The sequence below is a fragment of the Megalops cyprinoides genome, chromosome 11 (assembly GCF_013368585.1).
Source record: "Megalops cyprinoides isolate fMegCyp1 chromosome 11, fMegCyp1.pri, whole genome shotgun sequence".
Classification (NCBI taxonomy): domain Eukaryota; kingdom Metazoa; phylum Chordata; class Actinopteri; order Elopiformes; family Megalopidae; genus Megalops; species Megalops cyprinoides.
In genome coordinates, this window is record NC_050593.1 from 9,815,123 (window position 1) to 9,825,552 (window position 10,430).

The 10,430-nt window shown below is 45.4% G+C and overlaps 3 protein-coding genes across 3 annotated transcripts; 2 read left to right on the forward strand and 1 right to left on the reverse strand.

Annotated features, from left to right (window-relative positions):
- Positions 1 to 815: 815 nt before the first annotated feature.
- On the forward strand, positions 816 to 2,998 carry LOC118786187. The gene is made up of 2 exons (XM_036541277.1): positions 816 to 1,148; positions 2,002 to 2,998. The coding sequence occupies exons 1-2, from the start codon at positions 905 to 907 to the stop codon at positions 2,859 to 2,861; spliced, it is 1,104 nt and encodes a 367-aa protein (XP_036397170.1). The 5' UTR covers positions 816 to 904; the 3' UTR covers positions 2,862 to 2,998.
- Positions 2,999 to 4,638: 1,640 nt separating this feature from the next.
- ebpl (EBP like) lies at positions 4,639 to 6,732 on the forward strand. Its single transcript, XM_036541447.1, has 4 exons — positions 4,639 to 4,835; positions 5,302 to 5,371; positions 5,628 to 5,766; positions 6,233 to 6,732. Exons 1-4 carry the CDS (start codon positions 4,644 to 4,646, stop codon positions 6,474 to 6,476), a joined length of 645 nt encoding a protein of 214 aa, XP_036397340.1. The 5' UTR covers positions 4,639 to 4,643; the 3' UTR covers positions 6,477 to 6,732.
- Positions 6,733 to 7,975: 1,243 nt separating this feature from the next.
- Positions 7,976 to 8,738, reverse strand: arl11 (ADP-ribosylation factor-like 11). The gene has a single exon (XM_036541432.1). It carries the CDS (start codon positions 8,524 to 8,526, stop codon positions 7,996 to 7,998), a length of 531 nt encoding a protein of 176 aa, XP_036397325.1. The 5' UTR covers positions 8,527 to 8,738; the 3' UTR covers positions 7,976 to 7,995.
- Between the last annotated feature and the right edge of the window lie 1,692 nt (positions 8,739 to 10,430).

The window sequence follows — 10,430 nt, forward strand, 5'->3', positions numbered from 1 at the left end:
CCTCAGCGGTTACCATGCTAGTGCCACCCCAAGATTTTCACTGGCCCCACCTGGCTACCCCATTAAACATTTTCTGGGGGCGCCACAGCTCAAGATGAACCCCAGTTTGAAAAAAGTGAACTGAAAGGTCATAAAAACTAACATACCTACAGCTCACGCACGTCAAACATATTGTTTCTGTACCAAGTTTGAGTTACGAGGAAAGGTACCGCAGAATTTCGATATCGATGGTCCGAGAGCGCGCATTTGTTGGCGTTGGCTGAGTGTACCCCTGTTGCAAGAGGGCCAGGGCACGATTCTGCGCACAGCAGCCAGTATCTCACACGAATGGTTCCGAAAAGCAGCCCCTTCCAAGCGCCCGATCGTGACGTTAGCCGAAGTGAGCAACACAAGGCATTGTGGGATTTTAGGACACGGAAGCTAGAGTAGAGACCGAGTAGTAATAGTAGTGGAGGTAGACTTTGTGGTGGTGTTTATATTATCCAACTTAAAAACACGGTGGAATGGTGAACGCTTGCTGTATTATCAAGTGCCATAACCGTTCTCACGACCGGCGTGGAAAACGTATCGCAAGTGGAGTGCGATTTTTCAGCTTTCCAGCTTGGAAACAAAACAATGGAACTCAGATCGCAGAGTTAACTAAGAGGCGTCGCATGGCATGGGTAGCAGCTGTAAGACGAACAAACATCACCTTCAGCAACATTTCCCGACACATGTTCGTGTGTTCACGGCATTTTCATACAGGTAAGTGGGAACGCGAAGTTGACGTCACGCCGTGTTGAATTTTGGGTAAGTGACATCATCATTTTGTTTGCACGCCATCTTGTGAGGATCCCGCTGCCTTTCTCTTCGTGAGTTTGAGGCTGTGTTTTGATTTTCTGTCGTGATTCTAAAAAGCGCCGTCATGGTAGGTCAGTGCTGCTGCATCAAGAACTGCCATAGTAGGTCACACCATCGTTCAGGGAGAAAACTGAACAATGGAATACGTTTTTTCGCCTTTCCTACGTGGAAAAAACACGAAGGGAAGCAGGTTGAGGAGGTGACAAGAAGACGGCGGATGGCGTGGGTAGCTGCAGTAAGAAGGAAAGATTTTACTTTTAACAGCATTCCTGCATCAATGAAAGTATGTTCTCTGCATTTTCAGTCGGGTGAGTTCACTGGCCTCTAACTTTGACCTAAATTGTATAATATTTTCATTTTGCTCTCATTATCTTTCTTAAGATGGTCTGTGAACATCGGTGTGTGTGTTTCTTTTTATTAATAATGCGAGTGATCCCACTGCCTATGGCTCAATAAAACAATCACATTGCTGAATGTTTTTGAAAGTTTTGTATTTTGTTTGGTTTAATAATTCGGCCAAAAAGATGAGTGCCACCCAGTGGCGGCGGGTGAGCTGGAACCAGGGGAAGCCCGAACACTACCCTTAAATCTATCATTACTTTCAACCTGTCCCCTTTACCCTCTTTGACTAACAATAAAACAAATAATTCACAATAACCGACACCAATCGCGTAATTAGAATAAATGATTATGCTCGCGAAACACCGCAGATTGTCTGTAGTTTGTGTGGTTGCGGACGCTGTTTCCAGCTCACCCGCCGCCACTGGTGACACCTTACCTTTGCGAATATGATTGCTCTCGCAGTTTGCCGGCTTGTGAATTAGCAGATCTTGCACATAGCCACTGCAAAACTGTTCATGAGCTTCTAGAGATTTGTAACTGTTAAACTCACGCAAAGTGTATGCACTCCAAAAACGAGATAATTTACAATGTCCGGGTATGTGAGTATGTGAGCGTCCCGTCCCAACATGCAACACGGCGTGACGTACGCGTGACGTATCTTCACTTTCTCTATAATCAGAACACATTTAACTGTTATGTGGTTACCGCTAGCTGCGCATACATGGCGTTGGGTTGTTGCCACACAGCTAACTTTGCATGACTAGCTGGCTGCATAGCTGCATAACTAATCAAATTCTGTCTGTTTTTTTTTTCTTTCAGGCAAACCAGCCTATGAAATGCTGGAGTGTCATCCTGACTGGGTACCGTCATTACACCTCGGGCACACAGAAGTCAGAGCAACGCACACTGACCGGTTTAACCGGAGGGCAAAGAGACGGCAAGCTCTCACAGGGAGCAACACTGTGCCTGCAACACCGCCAGATCTAGCTGGCCAGAGATCAGGGATGGATGAAGCTGCACCACCAGTGCTAAACCTGAAGGGACGCGCAGGAAAAGGGGACATGACAGCTGTGAGTGACAAGGGGAGTTCCATGCCTAATGATGGTGGTGGCGGCGATGCAAATACAGAAAAACAAACCTTGCCTCGCAATAAAAGGAAAAGGGCTTATAAAGTAATGCTGGAGGAGGAAACGATCGTAGGAGAGGCTTTGAAGGGAAGCTCACAGCCCGAGAAGAAGAAATTGGACATTGAAGGACGCTATCCACAGGGATCATGGGAGCAAGCCACGGTAGAAGCCATTATGAATCTGAAGACATCTGACACGACCACCACCACTTCTCAGATTGCTCAGACAATAATTGCCAACCTCAAAGACGAGAACGATTTTCTTCGGGCACAAAATATCAAGTTACAATGGGAACTGAGGTCAGTACAGGAGAGGCTAGAAGCTGAATTACAAGTGACTAAAGAAGAACTCCGGTCCTTGAAGCAGAAGTGTACCTGCATAGAAAAACATGTCAAAAACAATATAAATGGAGACCCTTCCTCAGGTGTGAGCCTGCTGACTAACGCAGAAACACTTCTTGTAGTAGACAGTGCATCTCAGGCGAAAAAATATGCAGGTGTGAGTGAAAATGGAAAGGACAACAGTACAGACACTGATGGAGTGGACTATTGAATGATGTTACCATTCTGCAAAGTAACTCCTTTGGTGTCACTAGTGAATGTGGTGGCTTTCGTCATACAGGCAACTGAAAGTTGTATTTATGTGTGACTGCTGAAACATTTTTTGATTGAATTATTTATGCTGCTTATGCCCCCTTTCAAGGTAAATTAAAGCTTCAATTTGAACATGTTTTCTATGCATACAACTGCATATTTGCTGAAGCAGTTCACTTTGAGTATATTGCTTAAGGGTAACCTACAAGGATAGTAATGCAATAATCCACATCCTTCTTCTTTCATGGTCTGTTTCCTAATGCCTAATTGTTATAGGCTACATACCCTGTCTTTCCCTCTGTGTGTGTGTGCATGTGTGTGTGTGTGTGTGTGTGTGTGTAAATGTATTTATATCTCTGTGTATGTTCTATATGTGCAAAAGAGGGCATGGAATAGTATGGTGTGGACATAGTCCAAATAAAGGGGAACATCAAATATATTGATGTTTGGCTAGTGTTCCTGTCTAATTGTGTGTTTGCATATCATGGAGAACCTGTAATGCCTTAATACGTTTGTCACAGATGTGTTATGCAACCAGTGAGGTTAGTTGTGGCCAGATGTAACTGTCATCTCTCTGTAGTTTTATCAGCTGGCACAGTACACAGCGCCTATGTCGATTTTTATGAATCAGAGAAACAAAGTTGGCATGCACTATGCATTATTTGTTTATCAGCAGACAGTGTGTCCAGTGGTCTCACAAACTACAGCAGGGTGGATAAAATTGAAATTTTCCTGGGTAGTGTGAGGACATGTGTTCTACATCAGTGTGCACTTGGCTACAGCCAAAATGAATAAGTTTTTTGAATATTTCACATCAAATCACAGTGCCTACTTAAAAGCACAGCATAGCAGTTGAACATGAGACAAAATAGCAAGGGATAGTATGGGGCAGTTGCAGTCACATAGTGAGGTTGGAGTCATAATAATATGACCATGTAAAATATGTGCTGTCTCCCTGGTCATGATGTCACTATGCCTTAACTACTGTAAGTGGAGGGAAGTTTGTAATAGTGTAAAGTATCTCATTGGTTTAACACCACAGGGAGCTATCTCTTTCATTTCCAAAGGGTGGGGTCATGTCAGTGACAAGCATGTGACTAAGAACAGTGGCCTTCTTCATAAACTATTGCCTGGAGACTTGGTGTTGGCGGATTGTGGATTTGACATCAGGGACAGTGTCGGACTAATGTGTGCAGAAGCGAAAATCCCTGCATTCACAAGAGGACGCTGCCAGCTGGATGCAAAAGATGTGGAGGAGACACGGCAGATAGCTCACCTCAGGGTCCGTGTGGAGAGGGTGAATGGATGTGTACGCACCAAGTACACCATACCAGTGAGCATGGTGCTCACGTGAAGGTAAGGACATGATTTTCCTTGACAAGATTGTGTCTGTCTGATCAGTGGCACGTGGAAATGTCCACTTTCACAAGCTTTACAAAATCATTGATAAAGCCGTGGCGAGCATTTCCCATCTATCGTTTTCGTTGTGGGTTAAATAAGTAGTAGTCTGACATTTTTGCTTCGATGTGTTCGCGGTCCATTTGTTAGGCGCCGAATACTCCCGCCTCCCCGCCCCTGCGTGGCTGTGTGGGAAGGCCTAAAAGTGGAGAGATGTGAAAGAAAGCCAATGGTCACTGCGAAACCGCGACGAGGCTGGGTGGGGCGAACGGATCACACCGTTTGAGGAAAAAGTCCATTGAATTCGCGTGTTGAGATTTTTTTGCTTAAATCTGTCTTCAAAATGACAATGTCCGCCGAGTCGGAGCAAATCCCGGCTCTGTTCACGCCGGTGACCGTATACTCGCTGCTCGCTTGCGGTGCGCAGTTTGCGGCTGGTTACGTGCTCGCTCAGCTGTGGGGCAAAAAGTGCTCTCGGTCGGACAGATTGGTGTTAGTGTGGCTGTTTTATGATGCCATTGTTCACATTACCTTGGTAAGTCCCGAGCTGAAAAATGCAAACTCTTTTAACACGCCTTGAGAGTAAAATTAAATAGGATCACCACATACTACTTTTACACTTTTTGTTCTGTTACACTTAAATTTAATAGTTATATGTATACAGTCCGCACGAATGAAATAATTTAAAACTCAACCTTCTGCTCTAAGATACAGGGGAGAGTTCAGGCAGACGTTGGGTAATGTCTTGGACTGGTATATGTAGAACTGTTAGATCTAACCTGTCAGTAACCCCATGGCACGTTACGGAACATTTTGCCTCACGCACGCACTCATTAGGTATGATTTGGCTAAATTCTATTTTGCCACTGGTATGTTAATATTATGCATGAAGCTGCAATGAAATACGACTCACTTGCGTTTTCGGAAAGCAGCCGGTATCTAGGTAGCCTTACCTAGCCTTTACCTAAGAAATTAGCATTTGTCCTTTCTTTTACTTAAAGGAGGGTCCCTTCGTATACATGTCGCTGACTGGAACCGTGGCAACCTCAGACAACATCTTTGCTGAACTCTGTAAGTGTAACCATGCCTCTGTCAGATTTTGTTTACGTTGACCTGATGTGTGTGCGTAACCAATACAACGTCTATAGAATGAAGTGTCGTGAGGGAGAGACACCTGGTGGAGACCAATGGTACTGCTGTAAGGGATTCGCGAAAACTTGGGGACAAGTGCACTCGGCACAATGAGAAACCTTGTCCATTTCATTCGTCTGGCAGTATAGACCCTTCTTTATATAACGGGTTCAGACTGGCTCTCCCTTCCTGGCAGGGAAGGAGTATGGGAAGGCAGACACACGCTGGCTTCATTCAGACCCCACCATCGTGTCCCTGGAGCTGCTCACTGTGGTTCTGGACGGCTGGCTGGCCCTGGTGCTCATCTATGCCATCATCAAGGACAAGCACTACAGGTGACCCGGCTGTGATCTGTAATGCTGAGCTGGTACCACATCACTACCGAAAACCATGTAACTGTAAGTCCACCTTCAGAGAGGATGTGTCACCTGAGGGCTGCTTGGTCACAGTGTGGTGAAAGATGAGCGTGTCACAGTAAAAGGGGGCAGGAGTGTAGCATAGTGGTAAGGAGCAGGGCTTGTAACCAAAGTTTGCTGGTTGCTGGTTCAATTCCCTGCTGGGCCATTGTTGCTTTACCCTTGGATAAGGAACTTAAACCAGAATTGCTTCAGTAAGTATCCAGCTGTATAAATGGGTAACACATAAAAATCGTTACCTATGTAAGTCACAATAAGCGCATCTGCTAAATGACAGCAATGTAATGTCACTATATTTTGTGGGTGCTGACAGAAAACAGCGGTGTTATGGGATGACCTTTGACCGTCCGTCCTGCTGGAGTAACTGCGCCTCCTTCTCCCTCAGGCACTTTGTCCAGATCACGCTGTGTGTGTGCGAGCTCTATGGTGGCTGGATGACCTTCTGTCCTGATTGGCTGGCGGGCAGCCCCAACCTCAACACCGGCAACTGGCTGTACCTCTGGGTCTACCTCATCTTCTTCAACGGGGTGTGGGTGGTGCTGCCGGCGCTACTGCTCTGGCAGTCCTGGCTAGCACTCAAGAAAACACACCAATCACAGTCAGCCCTGGCTGAGAGGAAGGTCCAATAGACAGCAAGTCATGCTGACTCTGTGCGGTCTAGCAAAGGATAGATTTTGCACACAACCACCTGACCCAAGATCATTCCATCTTCTTGAACATAATGGTAGGGGTTAGGATGAGAGAAATATAAATTGATCCTGGACTTATTGCTAGAGGCAGTTTACATTTTAGATATTCGTTCTGTTTGATTTGCTTTCATATAGTGAAATTGGGTTTATTACCTGAGTGCCCTTATTTTCCCAGAATACAAAGTCACTACAGTTGCTGGCTCATGTGTCTGCACTACAGTAGAAGTTGTTACTTGTTGTCAGTAAAAACTAGTCAGTTTCAATGGGTTAGTTTGATTGTGACTTTGTTTCATATGGGTCATTTGGAACATCTTAAATTACAATCAATGATTTTTTCTTGGCAAAGTCAGTCACAATAACAGACTAACCTAACAGTCTGACCATATGATCAGAACTTGAGCAGAGGATACAATGAACATGAAACTGCGTTTATATCCGTGTTTCCCTTGGAAAATTGCATTTGGAATTCAGATGCACTGCGTCTGCAGAAGTCTGACTAGTTCAGACTGGTTCTGCCTTTATCAGTCAATCTCTCCCCCCATGTCCATTCTGACATTCATCGCCACTCCCCACAGCAAAGCTTTTCCTGCAGGTTGAGATTCATAAATGCCCTAGTCTTTCACAATGATGTAAAATGAGTCACCATTACTGCCTTGTGGAGAACTACAGAAAGAGACACACGCAATTACTTTCATTTTGCTGTGCAATTGTAGAAGTGTCATACATGCAAATAAACCAGAGTGAGTCACGAATTGAAACTGGCATTCCATTCCCCTTGAGTCATTGTCTACCAACAAGCACACACACAGAAGTGGGCATAGAATACATTCCATAGTTTTTACAGAGCGCATGCTCTACAAAATACTTCATGGATTTACTTGTGTAAAAGCACAGGTTGGAATGAAGTCTGGGGGAAATCAATACCCTCAAGTCAAGAACAATTTGTCTTAAAGTATGCATGATTTTTGTAGGATTCCTGCATTAAAACAGAAGAACCAGGTTTACTAATGTATTTTCTTAATGCTAATTAAAGCACTGCTCTCATCTGACAAATCCTCTTCATCACCAAACGTGGCCAAGCATCACATTTCATTCATTTCAAATTTCAAAAGTGAAGTAGCTCACCTGTCCCACTGCTGCCCAGAACATCCAAATGTTTGGTTTGATCATTCCCCACGCATGGCAGGGCATGAGGCAAACCAAAACCTTATATACAGCCCCTAGGATGAAAAGTCCAGTGTGAGAGCTGACAGAAGTCTTTGAACCCAGTAACAGCAGAGAGCTGGTAACCCCAAAACCTCCCAATGTTGCATGCAGCCTCAGACATGTAGTATCGCTTATTCCTAATGCAGGCAGCTCTGAAGGTCAAAGCCACAGTCTGACCAGTACCACAATCCATCAGTCTGGATGTTTGTGTGTCCATTCTGCACTGCTGGTTGAGCTCTTATTGGTCCATCTCTCACTGGTCCTTGATCATCTTGGCCACAGACAGGAAGGCCTGCCGGAGCCCCAGGCCCGTGTGGGCGCTGCAGGCCTGGACCTCCCAGTTCCGGTTGGTGTAGCTGGACAGGTCCAGCTGGGTGGACACCTCGCGTATGGTCATAGAGTTGGCAATGTCTTTCTTGTTGACCAGCACCATCACAGGGACCCCCTTCATTTTTTCCTCCCCGAGGACCTTCTTCAGTGCCTTCTGTGCCTCTCCAATTCGGGCGCGGTCCGCCCCGTCCACCACGAACACCAGCGCCTTGCACTCATCCAGGTAGTACCTCCAGTTGGTCCTCATCACGCGCTGTCCGCCCACGTCCCACACGGTCATGGTGGCGGTCTTGTCCAGCTCCAGCGTGGCCACGTTGAAGCCCACCGTGGGGGACGTGTCCATCTTCTCTCCCCACTGCAGCTGGGACAGGAGGGTGGACTTCCCCGCCCCATCCAGCCCCATCAGGACCACCTGAGGAGGCTTCTGGTAGCGTCTGGACAGAACCTGCCCCATGAGGAGATTCTTGGAGCAGCTCAGAGTCTCTATCAGCAGCAAACAGCAGCCCTACTTCAGATCCTCTGACCTGCTGTCTCCAGCGTTCAGCTGCACACTGTAACTTATAACCAGCCTCTGCTTTGCATCTCGTGCCTCCTCCCCCTGGTCCACAGTAGGATAACGTGTCTCTTCAGTTCCTCATTCAAAGTGCCATGCAAAACGGCACATCCACCCGGCAAGAGGTCCACAGGTTCTGGGAGAGCCGTCCCCTGCTGCAGGGAAGCCAGGGAATGGGAGTTACACCTTCTCCCGTGACACTGTCACGTGACTGTGTTCAAACCAGCCCCTCCACATATTTGTGTGGGAGTGCTCTCATGTAAACGTAATCACAAAACTGGTTGGTCCTGTGTTTTTCCACTGAAACTGCTACACTGCTCTTATTACTAATAGCTTTCAGCCTATCTGTGATTGGAGCGTGTATTGACGACTCTATAAATGAAATCTCTGATACACTATAAGTGCATGTGACAGTTAACTGTTTTCTTTGGTGGCTGCAGTGATTCTCTGTGTTGTAAATGATGTTTTGCACCTTGGCTTGCTTTTACTCTTGTTTTGCACAGCTGACTAATCACACTCTAATGACCAACAGCTGGAGACATTTTCCCTCTTCTAACTAAAACCTTGATGAGGTGAGATGGTGGTCATTTGCAGAGTCTCACCAGCTTTGATTTGACCTCTATTCCATGACATTATTGAAAAATGTATTTTCAGTTAAATGAACAGCAGTACTCTATGATGTACTACTTCATATGTTGTGAGGTAAACCTGAGCTTTGATATTTTTGTGCTCCTTTTATCTGAATGGAAATACGGCCAGAGTTAATTTACAGCAGTATTAAAAAAAAAAAAAACGCCTTTGGATGTGAACCTGAACAGACTGGAAAGTCCTTGGACTATTTTTTTATCAATACATAACAGGTGTGAGTGAGTTCATAGAGGAATACGTCAGGGTAAAGGGGACAATCCTCTGTCTACTGTACATTCCTGCTCCTTTCAAAACACCTGGTGTGCATGAAGTGATATCACACCTCTGCTTTTCTGGAAACGTTTTTTAGGTGTCAAAGGTATTGGGACAGTTTCTTTCATTTTAATCTGAAAGAACTCCATGCACATTTGAGCTTCAGATGGAATGAATGAATTTCCTACTTTGTCTTAATTGCTAAACTTTGTTGATTGGTAGTAGATCTGCATAGCAAACTACCTCACCTGTCTCTAATCCCTCACTAGTCCATTACTCCAATCCACATGTGTGCCACAGCTCTGATGAAAGCTTTGCCACTACACCTTGACCAGAGCCCTTCTTGCACTTTTTCATATGCAAGTCAGTTGAAATATTTCTGATTGACTTCTGAGCCTTTGATTGATGGATTGATTGCACTGTGCAGACAGCACCATTTCTTCATTGCCTGACCCTACACACCTACAGGAAATTTATAAGTATTCTGTTGACTGAGTGCAACAACTTTACTTTCTCAAATGAACAGTGTGTCAGTGGTTTGTTGAACCATGAGCTGCTCTGATCTGCCTATGTTTATGCAATGCTGATCTGAATATACAGGCTCATGGAACCGGCTGTCGACTGCATCTGACACATACACAGACCAGCACCTGGAGTGGTGCAGTGCAATGTTAGCCAGCAGGGGGCAGTATCAGAATCTATTGTGACAGCAAAAAAAAAAAGCATCGGAGATCTGTCATTCATTTAGGGGGATGGCATTGGTGGGATTTGGGTGGTGTTTTTGCTGTCTGATCATCTTGGCCTGGTCAGTCTAATGACTTATACAGATGCTGAGAGACCTGCTTCATGTTTGGAGCATGAAAGTGAAGATGAGAGTGGAAATGTTGCAACAGTCTGGCCTGGGG